This window comes from Culex pipiens, chromosome 2 (assembly GCF_016801865.2).
Source record: "Culex pipiens pallens isolate TS chromosome 2, TS_CPP_V2, whole genome shotgun sequence".
NCBI lineage: Eukaryota > Metazoa > Arthropoda > Insecta > Diptera > Culicidae > Culex > Culex pipiens.
Genome location: NC_068938.1, coordinates 63447776 through 63461728, shown reverse-complemented (window position 1 = coordinate 63461728; position 13953 = coordinate 63447776). Strand labels below are relative to the sequence as shown.

The following is a 13953-nucleotide window of genomic DNA, read 5'->3' as shown; positions in this document are numbered from 1 at the left end:
AATCTTCGGTCTAAAAACAAAAAAAAAAGTATAAATATTCATGAGAGTTGGTCCAAACTGACTGGTAATTTAGTAGCTCGACGACAAGTATTCTTCCACCCCTTCTTGGTTCCAGCTGGGTGGAGAGGCTCGTCATCTGCTGCTCTCGCCAAGAAGAGTCCCAGAACCGGCTTAAGCCGGTTACACTGCGACGATTACGATGAAATTGATACGTTCACGTGCTGGTCGGCAGCGCCACACTTGGTCATGGTCCGCCGATCTACCCTTTGGGTTCGGTTTCGTTTTTCACGGAACACGTGCATTTTGGGTAGTGACGCGATAGTCATTTGAAGAAGTTCTGTAGTAGGTTTTGAGGATGTCGTATGCGTATTTTGAAATCAGATGATATCATGTGCTGAAGTCAGTAGATTGTATTTGTTAAAAAAAAAACGCATACGATCATTTTAAAGTTGATTCTAGAATTAAAGAAGGTAAGATTTTATTGTTGCAGTGAAACAATGTACAAGGCAGCCTGATTATGCTAATTTGGACATGTAAAATTACATAAGAGCAGGAACATGGCGTCATCCCAATTATTTATGCAAATAAGTTTTTTTTTACTATCAGTGTAGCTTATTCCAACAATTAAGTTTTACATTCATCGTGAATGGAACAACGGATGGATGGAATGGGCACCTTTGAAATTAACTTCAGTAGTTATAAGTAGTTGAGATAGACAAGTGATTCACCATAGAGCAATTCCATGTCAAATAGGGAATCGGTTGTACCCGACCATCTCCGATTTCAATGAAACTTTGTAGACATGTTATCCTAGGCATATATAAGCCATTTTTGTGTATATGGAGCCAGTTACACTCGATAATGACATTTGAGAAGGGCGTAAGTGTTTTAAATATTTTTGTAATTCGTAATTTAAATATTGCTGTATCTCGAAGCCGTTGCATCGTTTCAAAAAGTGGCCAAAGACAAACTTGTAGGAAATTTGACGAGCTTTCCGAAAAAAATACACTGAAAGAAAAAAACACTCCACTTTTATGAGATTTTTTGATTTTTAAGTTTAAAAGTCAAATTTGAAGGTGAGCCCACGATTTTTTTTCGTTCAAAATTTTTGTGAAGATAGCCTAAGATGTTACAAAAAGACTCACGAAAAATGCAGGATGGAGCAACTCACCTAAAAAAATACAAAAATCATTTACTGAAACTGTTTTTTTGAAAAGTGCTCTAAACGTCAAAATTTTCAAAATCCGAGTACGGGAATCGATTTCCCAGACAATTTTACATAGAAGTCTCCATATTGACCATTGTCCTAAGTCCAATCCTTGTGAAGTTACAGCGGTTTTAAAAATAAAAATGTTGAAAAAATAGGTTTTTTGATGGTTTTTGGCAATTTCTATATGACAGACTTGATTATTCAGTCTCGAAAATATTTTTACCGAAAAGCTCGTCTAATTTCCCAAAAGTTTGTCTTTGACCACATTTCAATTGGATGTATGGGCTTACAGATATAAGCTAATTTACTATCCAGGTTACTATACTACACTGAAAAAATATTATGTTTTCAGTTATGAGCAATGTAATTAGCTTGTATCTGTAAGCCCATACATCCAATTGAAATGTGGTCAAAGACAAACTTATGGGAAATTGGACGAGCTTTCCGGTAAAAATATTTTCGAGACTGAATAATCAAGTCTGTCATATAGAAATTGCCAAAAACCATCAAAAGACCTATTTTTTCAACATTTTTATTTTTAAAACCGCTGTAACTTCACAAGGATTGTACTTTGGACAATGGTCAATATGGAGACTTTTATGTAAAATTGTCTGGAAAATCGATTCCCGTACTCGGATTTTGAAAATTTTGACGTTTAGAGCACTTTTCAAAAAAGCAGTTTCAGTAAATGATTTTTGTATTTTTTTAGGTGAGTTGCTCCAGCCTGCATTTTTCGTGAGTCTTTTTGTAACATCTTAGGCTATTTTCACAAAAAAATTGAACGAAAAAAAAATCGTGGGTTCACCTTCAAATTTGACTTTTAAACTTAAAAATCGAAAAATCTCTAAAAAGTGGTGTGTTTTTTTCTTTCAGTGTATTTTTTTCGGAAAGCCCGTCAAATTTCCTACAAGTTTGTCTTTGACCACTTTTTGATACGATGCAACGGCTTCGAGATATAGCATTATTTAAATTACGAAATACAAAAATATTTAAAACACTTACGCCCTTCTCAAATGTTATTATCGAGTGTAACTGGCTCCATACACACAAAAATGGCTTATATATGCCTAGGATAACATGTCTACAAAGTTTCATTGAAATCGGAGAGGGTCGAGAAAAAAGTACCTAAAAAATTACTGTTTTGGGCTGGAATTGCTCCATAACAAATTAATAAACTTAAACTTTAAAAGTAGCATACAAAAAATCAAGGTGTAAAAGCGAGCACCATTGCTAATCGTCTGTTCATTCCGTTCATTTCAGATTAAAGCATCACAATGACGGTGGATAAAGGTCACACCAATACAGCGTTCGTTGCAGATGATGGTCTCAACAGGTAAGATTAAATACCAATGATTGAATGAAGCCACGGGTATGAATCTTTAAGCAATTTCAATATGGCGACTTGTATCAGAAGAAAGTGAGGCATTTTCGATAGTTCTCACTGTTCTGTGTTCTGCGTGCACGTCCGCAAACATCGACCACACACATACTAACACAAAGCGCCACCAAGAGGCAAAAGGTGATTACGAATATTTTTGGCACTTTCGTTAAAAATATGCGGTTTTGCAAAAACAAATAACAAAACCAACTTTTAAGTGTAGTTCGACTTACAAACTTGTAATTCGTTGCTGATTTGTTCGAAAATTTATTAAAAAAACAGTTTTTTTGCTGCACCCCATTTGGACGGGCATTTCTGTTGTCACCTTCTGGTTCCTTGGATTGGCCATGGATAATTTCACAGTGTAATAAACAGGGCAGCTACCACCACGTGGCGCCACTGTTTCGAATGAGAAAATGATACAGGTTTTTCAGACGAGTTTCATTCCCGTGATGAAGCGTAGCATATTGAAGAATAATTAATTTAATATTAATTTTTATATCATTTTTTTTTTGACAAATTTATTCACTGATAATCAGCAAATCATTTAAAAAAGATAATTATTTTTCAATTAATTATATATTTTTTGCAGTAAGCAGACTCCCAAATTTTATTCTTTAAATAACAATTTAATTTTTTTTTAATTAAAACGTCATGAATGAATACAAAATTAAGAAAGTGTTATGTTCCCTAGTTGTGGTTCTAAAATTGTTTTCGAATACAAAGTTCTCAAAATCTCTACATTTAAAATAATGTATTCTGAAACAGAATGGTTGAATCTAAAAGAAAATAAATTTATAAATTAAAAACAAGTTTCGGAATAAGGTTAGTCATGTATATTCAAAAAGTCATGCTTTCATTTACTTTTTCATATCTTAAAAATTACATCATTTTACAAGAGATATTTCATACAAGAGCAGTTCTCTCAGTAATTATCCTTTTAGGGAAATTAGTTATTGTATTATTTTTTATTCTTTTCTCACATTGTAGGAACCTTTCCTGTGACCAAAGAAGCCTTTTTGCGTCGTTAATTTGTCCGTACAAGTTTCAATACAAAAAAAACATTCTGATCAATTTGGTTTCTTCTTGGTATTTTACGTTTTACGTTATTATTATCGTTATCGTTATTTCGATAATACTATCGGCGATAATCTTATAATAAATCAAATTTCCAAAATCTGCTATATGTGTATCAAACGAAGCGAAATTTTGTATATGTTTTCACTTTATTAGAGTTATTTTTGTTGAAAACTAAAATTTTCACAACATTTTAAAAATTTAAGTATTTTCGAAACTATGGTATTTTGTGAAAATTTTAGTATTTTTCAGAAAAAAAAACTACAAAAAAGTGAAAAAGCATACAAAATTTCGGTTCGTTAAATGCCCGTATTTCAAATTATGAAAATTTGAGTACATTCGAAGAAATATGGCATTTTGCGAAAATTTTAGTATTTACCAAAAAAGACTCCAATAATTTGAAAATGCCTAACAAAGTTCGTTTCGTTTATAGCCATATTGCAAATTTTGAAAATTTAAGTATTTGCGAAAAAACACAGAATTTTGTGAACATTTCAGTTTTCAACAATAAAAACTCTTATAAAGTAAAATGCATACAACATTTTGCTTCGTTTGGTACCCATTCTGCAAATTTTGAAAATTTGGGTACAGAATTTTGTGAAAATTTTTAGTTTTCAACAAAAAAAACTCTAATAAAGTATAATCTCATAAAAAATTTCGGTTCGTTTGATATCATATCGAAAATTTTGAAAATTTATGTTTTTTTTAATACGGTATTTTGTGAAAATTTCAGTATTTTTCGAAAACAATATTAAAATGTGAAAAAGCATACAAAATTTTGCTTCATTTGATACCCATATTGCAAATTCTGATAATTTTATTACTTTCAAAAAATATGGTATTTTGTGAACAATTTTGAGTTTTTATACTTTGAAACTTACGACATTTTCAAAAAATATATTATAAGTAAAAGCATTGAAAATATAACTTGATGCGGCTTAATTAAGTCAATTTAAAAAAGATTTTGAAAATAAGTTATCGTCTATTATCGGCCTTTTTTTGTACATTTTCTTTTTTTTATCTGTTTTTGTTTTATTATTTTTCATATTTGATTAGATGATTATCAACTTTTTTGACATTTAAATTTTTTTATCTGTTATCTGAACCTCAAGTTCAAAATAGAAAAAAATATTTGAGTGGTTCGTCAATTTATTGTTTTTGTAAATATTTGAAAATGAGGTCGACAAATAATTTAATCAGTTATAATTGTAAACTTGGATTAGAACACAAAAACTACTAATATGCACTGATTTCAAGTTAAATGTATCTTAAGTTTGATATCTATGGACATTTTGCATTTTTTTTTTTGAATTATGTTATATTCCTTGGTTGCCTTAGTCTTAAAATATTCCTATTTTGAAGATTGGATTCTATTTGCTGAGCTAAAGTCAAAAAAGAAACAGGAAATATACTGTTTTTTTACTTTATCCCAAAAAGCACTAAATTTTCAAATGTCCCATCTATCTTATCAAAAAAAATATCAAAATCTGAACAAAATTAAAAAGTTTTTGAAATTTATCTTAAGAATTTATGCAAATCCTAGTAAATAAAATTTAAATTCATTTTTTTACAGTCTTTCATGTGTTGAATATGTTTAAAATACGATGTCGCTTTGATCTCTTAAGCTAACTAGATAAGTATCTTAGCAATTTAAGTAAAAAAGAGCACTGAAGCATTGATTTGTTACCAAACTAACCACTTGCTTAAAAATCTGATCAAATATTAATAATCTTCTCTATATATATAAAAAATTTCGACGGTTTTGTTCGAACGCGAATCAGTTGAACACGGAACGTCGGATCGAGGCGCTTTTTGTTGCGTTAGGTTCGTGTAAGCTCAAGGAAGGTTTATATGCTAAAAAGTTACAACATTGGCCACTCTGGAACCGATTCCGGAAAATCTGCAGATTGTATGGGAAAAGTTACGTAAAATCAAATTTTGATCACAGGAGGCTGTATAAGCAAAAAAGATAAAAACGTCAGCAAACGAAAAAAAAGGCAGAACGAAGTTTGTCCGGTAAGGCTTGGATTTGAACACTTTTACCATTTGATGAATCGGCCTTTCAATAAATCAGCTCTTACTTAAAAAAAAAAATCTCATTGCAAACGCTTTCGCAAACAAATTCCTTGTTAAACCTCTCATTTTTGTGAAATATTTTCCCATGTTAAATTATGTGTTTTTTTTCTTTTGAAAATTAAAAGTATAAAAAAATCCTTGAGAAAATCTATCAAAACAATTCTTTGTTTTGAATTCAATTAATAGATGATCTAGCCAAATTATCCTATTACAATCCCAAAAGTGCCTTATTGTTTACCATTTATAAACTAAAGCGTGCAGGAAAAGTTTGTGTTTATGATAAATTATTGTTGGAAAATCCTTCAAACGCGCTTGCTTAATTTGCTTAACAAGTAAGCAGTAAAGTGCTGACGTCGATACAAACAAAATTGTTCGTCAAAACAAACCAAATTGCTTCGCAATCTTCGACAATGTTGTTCGCAGAATCGCGAACAAAAATCGTTAAAAGAGACTCAAAAATGTGAAAACAACAGCACAGATCTTTTGGGTTTATTTCGTTATAACTTGATTTATTTCATTATCAAAGAAGGCCACCTTACTAAAGTTATTTATGTCAAAATAAAAATCATAATATTTATTTATAATATGTCATCATTTGATGTAAATTGAATTGCACTCATCCATACAATGGCAGACCCTCCTTTTAACCCTTTTGGATATGGAGAACAAAGGTATTTCTAGCAAAACAATGTTATTGGACCAATGTCGAAGTGTAACCAAAGAGTCTATCTTGCTCGTTCCTAATGTGAACATCAACTGACGTGGGCACTGACGTCTTTGTTTATACTTTGGCGATGGCTTATTTACATTGTTTTGCTTGATTTTTTTAAAATAAACCACACAAGTTGTCCTTGATCGACAAGCACGAAGATTGATAAAAATATTTTTTGCTCCTTTCATCTTCCCCCGCTTGCAGCAAAAAGGCCCACCATGGCACGAAGAACATCGCCAACAGCTTCGCGCTGGAGATCCAGGACAAGAAGCCGGGCCTCGAGACGGACTACAACCCGTACGAGCACCGGCACGTCGAGCATCCCACGACGAACAACGAAACGCTGATCCACCTGCTGAAGGGCTCGCTCGGGACTGGGATCTTGGCCATGCCGAACGCATTCCACCACGCTGGGTGGCTGGTCGGTGGCGTTGGAACGCTGCTGATCGGCATCCTGTGCACGTACTGCATCCACCTGCTCATCAAGGCCGAGTTCGAGCTGTGCCGGCGGAAACGGGTGCCGAGTCTGAACTACCCGGCGGTCACGCAGACGGCGCTGCTCGAGGGACCGGAAACGCTGAAACCGCTGTCCAAAGTCATTATGTGAGTTTGGTGGGTGACGCTTGGGCCTTAGACCTTTAGTAACGGAACATCCTTTCGACAGCCACATCATCAACACCTTCTTGCTGATCTATCAGCTGGGCACGTGCTGCGTTTACGTGGTGTTTGTGTCGTCCAACATTAAGGCCATCGCGGACTACTACACGGAGAACGATACCGACGTGCGGATATACATGCTGATCATCCTGTTGCCACTTATCCTGATCAACTGGGTTAGTATTCGGGTTGTCTGTAGTTATTTTAGTCGTCTTAATTTACGAGTTCTGCCACGATGCAAATGTGCCAAAAATGGGCGCCAGCATCCATTGCAATGAACAAAACAAATTTTAACACTAATGTGAGAATGCACTCACTCACACAAAGAAAGGGCACGAAATTGGCGTCAAAATTGTTTGTTTTAAATTTAGATCTTAACCCGTCCCGCCCCAAGTCGCGTCTTTATTGTTATGATAACTGGCGTGCACATTCGGGGAAGATTGCAATCCGATGTGATCGTGCTATCTTGTCGCACGTGCATCTTGGGCCAAGTTAAGTTTGAGATTATTTGCGAGTGGTCACTTTCACTTCGTGAACCCGACTTTGACATTCTTCTTTCGTTCGTTCACACACGCGCAACGCAACGTCAATCACACAGTCATTTGACTCTCACCGCCTCTCTCAATTCTGATCACCTTCCCCATGACTGCACTCAAATGATAGCTATCACCACGCAGCACCGCAGCATGGAGGATAGAGAGTAAAAGGAAGAAAGAGAAAAAGCGTTCATGTCGCGCGGCTGATTGAGTGTCGAGTTCGCATTCGTTCGTTTCAACTTCGTGTGCGTTCACTGACGGTCACTTTGTGATGACTGTTATAACAGGCACGCTCAGTAATCATTCAACGATCGAGTCGATGGTGAAAGCTGACTGACTAGCTGTATCAAATTTTGGGCAAACCTGAAATATTTGATCAAACGGGAAATATAAAAAGTTTTTGGAACAATAAATTTATATTCATATTTTATGAATTAAATGAATCTCTGAGGCGTTTTTTACAATTTTAGCTTTTTATGCAATATTTTTGGTCGATGTCAAATCATCACTCTGACAATTTTACTTGTACTAACGCTATATTTCTCCCTCAATTTCTCTTTCCCCATGTGCGATCATCTTTCATCGTGGATCAACGACTGCCCTGTTGCCATCAACCCCCACCACTCCACAAAACTTGCAGGTTCGCAATCTCAAATTCTTGGCACCGTTCTCGACGCTCGCTAATTTTATCACCCTGGTCTCGTTCGGCATCATCCTGTACTACATCTTCCGCGAGCCGATCTCGTTCGAGGGTCGGGAAGCGGTCGGCAACGTGGCCGAGTTCCCGCTCTTCTTCGGCACGGTCCTGTTCGCGTTGGAGGCCATCGGTGTGGTAGGTTCCCGATGAGTTGCTTTCTTACGCAGGTTTGACATGTTTGCTTAATCGATTCGCAGATTCTACCGTTGGAGAATGAGATGAAAACGCCGAAGAAGTTTGGCGGAAACTTTGGAGTGCTCAACAAGGCTATGCTTCTGATCGTGACGCTTTACATCGGAATGGGATTCTTCGGATACCTGAACTACGGAATGGATGCCAAGGGTTCGATCACGCTGAATCTTCCCGAGGATGAGATGTGAGTTTGCTGTTTTTAATATTCTTCAAATTGAAAATTAACGTTCAAATTATCCTCTTCTAGTTTGGCTCAGTGCGTTAAGGGAATGCTGGCCTTTGCCATCTACATTACCCACGGGCTGGCCTGTTACGTGGCCATCGACATCACCTGGAACGATTACATGAAGAAGCACATTGGGGACTCGCCGCGGGCCACCATCTACGAGTATCTCGTGCGGACGGTGCTGGTGCTGGTCACATGTAAGTCAACATGCTGCCGTATCTTTGAGATTTTTTAAATTTAGTAAATTCTGTAATCTAATATTTGTTCAAAAATTATCATTTTAAACATAAAGGTAGGGTAGCGTAGTCATCAATGAGACACTTTTGGTTTTCAACTTTCAATGATTTTTGTCACTTTTTCAAAAGCTTTTTTAATGAGCTTTTTGTTGCATTTTCATTTTATTCAATCATTCTAACATTGATCAAAATATGAGATCGATCCGACCTCTACAGCCAGAGTTTTTCAACTGTCTCATTGTAGACGCACTTGGCAGGAACAATGAGACACTCTACGGAAATCAATATAATTCTAGCTTAACATCATGTTTTTGTGTTGTTTCATTGCAGGTGACTTGTCTTGGACATTTGAAGGCATTTTTTCAAACTTAAAACTTCAATTGACAAAAGTTATACTAAATGTATAACTTTATATCTTTGGTTAAATAATGTAAAAACTTAATAATTGTGCCAAAAATCAAATCCCCTTCATTTTTTGTAAGATTGCCAAGGATTTTAAAAAGTTTAATGAAGAAAAATTAAAGTGTCTCATTGTTACCCATGGGCTGAAAAAAGAGGGGAACAATGAGACAGCTCTGGATTCTGGGTGTATTCTCAAATTTGGTTAAATCTAATTAAATGACATTGTAGCCCAACTCATGCTTCACGAAACGACGAAAGAAATTGGAAGAAATTTGAGTTTTGGTGTTAATGGCAGCATTAAAGCGAAAATGCAATTTTTGGCCCTAAATTAATTTTTTCATCCCAGAAACAAATATTTATGAATAACTTTGCAAGGGAGCGTCCATATTCGAAGCAACTCTGATGCCAGAAGGGTATCCAGTAGACACGTCTTTCCCTCAAATATGAGCCTGATTGGTTGAAACTACGATTTGTGAGAGCCATTTTATCATTCTTCCACGTATCGTAATGATGACTAGTCTATCCTACACATTAATTGAGAATGTTGAGATATTCTGTTTCCAAATACAATGACTCAGTGTTGGAACAATCTGATTGTAAAAATAATCTTAATTTGTTGTCAATCTTTTGCAGACCGTACTTTAGATATTATATAAATTTAAATAAAATACGGTTTAGACTATTTGTTTATTTACACCGTTGAATGTCACGGACAAATAAAATATACAAAAAAAAATATTCTGAAATTGACGATTTTAATGTAAGATTTAAAAAAAAATGTTCAAGAGGTCCATCTTATGTGAGACAAGCTATTTTTTGATATTAGATACTACAGAAAGAATCCTTATTTAGTTCATGGGAAAATTAATCATAACTCTAAAAAGCTCTGTATTTCATTCTGTTTAACGAATATATGCACCAAAATTAATCATCATTTGCCAGATGTTCCCTTCTTCGAGGCACTGAAGGAATTAAATCAAATTTGTCTCAAAAATTTATATAAATGTGTGATTCAATCATTGACATCCTAGTTGAACTGTTCAGCACTCCAATGGTTTTTTTAAGCTGAAATCATTTCAGAACTTTTTTTGCGATGAAAAGTAAGAAGTTTCGTCTTCCAAAATAACAGATAAAAGAAATAATTGTAAAACTCATTTACAAACAGCTTTTTAACATTTCTGATCCGATTTATGGTTACAAAGATAAGGAGCAGTAAGCTACAAAATCGGCCGATTTTGTGGATTTTTATTTTTTTATTTGGATTATACTTTGTGGGAGCCTTTCCAATCACTTTACAATTTTGACAGCTACATAAATAATCAAAAATCTGTATCTTTAAAAGAAATAATCTATTCGGTTTGGTGACTTCGAAAAAGTTGAAGGTATTGATGAGGACTTATCAGAAAAAATAGGGACACGGAATAAATTACAATTATTATTAACTTTTTTTCACAAACAATTTCCTAGTATTTTTGAATTTTAGAGTCTTTAGAGCTTTTGAAGCTTTTAAAATAAGGCCGTTGCAAAATTTTTTCAAAGTTTATGTCGCCCCCCTTCATAATTAATCCGAAAAATCAGGGGGCAAAAAAATATTTTTTCAAAAAAATATCAAAATTTCAATGGAAATAGAAGTCTAATCCACTGAGAACAATCTCAAATGCCTTTTTCTGCATTGATAATCATATTTAACATGTTTGGACTCGTTTAAAAATATGTTGAACTTTTATGAAATTACAATGTACAGCACCACAAAAACTTTTTTTTTTCTCGCAAAAATAAAATGTTCGTCAGTACTTAGAAATTTTGTAAATCAATGATTGCAAAACAACAGAACAGGTGTATGATGCATTTTTAAACACTTTTTTTATTCAAATGTTGACACCGTGGCCTTTAATTTCAATTTTTAACTTTTTTTATTTTTTTTCGGACTTCGGATATATGAACTGCGGATAATGGAAATTTCGGAAAATTGGGGCTTCGTATAATCGAGTATAAACTGTATTTTCAGAAATGATGAGTGCATGAGCAAGGTTGCCAGATCAAAAGTGAAAAAATCTGGTCAAATACCAAAAAAAAAAATCTGGAAAAATTAAGCAGATGAAAATCTAACAATTATGAATGGAGAACAAATTAATAAATACAAATTCTTGTAATATTCTGATGGTTGAGTTGATTTTCATTTTTATTAAAATAATTGTTTACTTTAATTTAAGACATTCAATTTAATCAAAAAAATGTTTTAAAATGGCAGAAAATGTAAAATTTGTCGAAGTCGGTCAAAATCTGGCACAGACAATGATAACCTTTTATTCTGGCTGACACTTAAAAAATCTGGCAGCGATCTCAAAAAATCAGAAAATTGTTTCAATCTGCATCATATCTCGAAAAAAGTTTACTTTATCAAAATTTCTTTGCAGTACTTTTCTATTGAAAAATTGTTTTAATTTTACAAACTGAAGTCAAAAAAATTGGATAAAATTTCTAGTGAATGTAAAAAAATACTAATTTTGGGAATCCATTTTTTATAAAAAAAAGCCAATTTAAAAATCAGCAAGACAGTAAATCTATCCGGAAAAATATACAATATAAAGCCATTCCGGGAAATCGAAGAGAATTGAAGTTGTTGCCAAAGATGCTGGCATAAATCGTAAAAAATGGCAAACGTGCTTAAAAATGGCCATAACTGAAAAAGTGAATTCCCTCATACAAAATCGTGTTGTTAAAGTATGGCTTTTGCAGCTACAGTTTTCTTCCAATCGAGCTCATATTTTGTATTTAAGCTAAGAACGATCCATGCTAGGAGAAAACAGGCTTGGTTTTGTTTTTTACGACGAACCAAACTATTAGATGGGTAATTCTCCGCAAACTCAGAACGAAGTCGAAAAAAGTTGCCCCGAGCCTTCTTCGATTTGAATGAAACTTTTGTCCCTGATCACGAACCTGAGCTCCATTTTTGATATCTCGTGACGGAGGGGCGGTACGACCCAATCGATTTTTGAAAATTGGAAAAAGAGGTGTTTTTCAATAATTTGCAACCCTGGAAACAAACCCTGCAATGTAAGAAAAACCACGAAATTTTAAAGTGAAAATTTTTGTTTTAAAAGGGACTTGAAAAGTACATTAAATTTCTCATAAAATGACATGTCTCAAAATTCCTTACAAAATAGCAGAAATATTGAAATTATTTTTGTATTTTTTTCGATGAAAGTTACGTTATTCCGGAATTCTGAGTACGCCTTCAAATCAGGCGTCTAATTTTACATTAAAGTCCCTTTGACACCAAATTTCCAAACCATTACCATTTCAGGCTGCAAATTATTGAAAAACACGTATTTTTTCACATGTTCAAAAATGGAAGGAGCCGTACCGCCCCTCCGTCACGAGCTATCAGTAAATGGAGCTCGGATTCGTGATCAAGAACAAAAAAAACCTTAACAACGCAAATCGAAGGGGGTTCGGGGCAATCACAGTTATCTTAAAAGATTGGGACAACTTTGCTTGGCACTGGTTTTTAGAACAAAGGTTTTATTTAATCTACTTCAAAGTAGAACCAATTAATTTCCCAAACAAATATACTTCAAATTCCTAACTAAATTCCTTATTTCTCCTCTCTTCCAGTCCTGCTCGCCGTGGCCATCCCGAACCTGGAGCTGTTCATCTCGCTGTTCGGGGCGCTCTGTCTGTCCGCCCTGGGTATCGCCTTCCCGGCGCTCATTCAAACGTGCACGTACTGGCACGAAACGCACGGACTCGCCAAGGCCTGGATGATTGTGAAGAACAGCGTCATCGGAGTGATTGCCGTGATTGGGCTGCTCGTCGGAACCAGCACCAGCCTGAAGGAGATTATTCAAACCTTTGGGGATCACGAGTAGAGGGTTGAAGAAGACGGGGAAGTGGAGATTTTCCAGGAAAATCCATCCAGTTTGAAATTTTTAAGGTCGTTGCGACACGACGCAATAATTGCATTCCTATTGGTTTTAAAAACTGTTTTTGTGTAGATACTATCGAAGTTGTGTATTTTACCTATAAGTATTTAGAGCTAGCGACAGGAGCGACCCCACAGACAACTATTTTATTGTGATTAAGATAATACGCAATCGTTGTATCGATTAGAGAGTGAGATGAATATTTTGTGCCAACCATATCTAATAGTATTTTGTATGACGATAGCACCGTGCAAAGAGCTATTGAAGTAACGATAGACGATATTTTGATGTTTTATACATTGTCGAAAGTAGTGTTAACAAATTGAAAGAGAAAATTCATATTGTAAAGACGACAGTTACACTTTTAGCAAAATGTTGAAATGATCAATAAAGTATTATGAGAATATTTCTCCTTTTGTTTTTATTACGGTCTTCGAACGTTCCTCAAATCAACGGTTTAACACGTGTTCACAAATTTTCATACAACTATACTGCCCATGATCGCATAAATGTCCCATATGCATTTTCGTCACTTTTGAGTTATTGATGCAGTTTGGTTCAAAATCGTTTGCTCTTTCAAAAGAGCCTATAACATCCAGTACTTTGTTCTAGAAATCAGGAGGAAATC

General features: G+C 34.6%; 1 protein-coding gene across 1 annotated transcript in view; it reads left to right on the top strand.

Moving 5' to 3' along the window:
* Positions 1-13731, top strand: part of LOC120420810 (proton-coupled amino acid transporter-like protein CG1139) — a 38256-nt gene extending 24525 nt beyond the window's left edge. The window contains exons 2-8 of the mRNA XM_039583931.2: positions 2471-2543; positions 6658-7056; positions 7118-7286; positions 8287-8478; positions 8541-8719; positions 8783-8958; positions 13018-13731. Coding sequence (XP_039439865.1) covers positions 2485-2543; positions 6658-7056; positions 7118-7286; positions 8287-8478; positions 8541-8719; positions 8783-8958; positions 13018-13271 — 1428 coding nt within the window. The 5' untranslated portion in view covers positions 2471-2484 and the 3' untranslated portion in view covers positions 13272-13731. The remainder of the gene's footprint in view (positions 1-2470; positions 2544-6657; positions 7057-7117; positions 7287-8286; positions 8479-8540; positions 8720-8782; positions 8959-13017) is intronic.
* Positions 13732-13953: the final 222 nt, after the last annotated feature.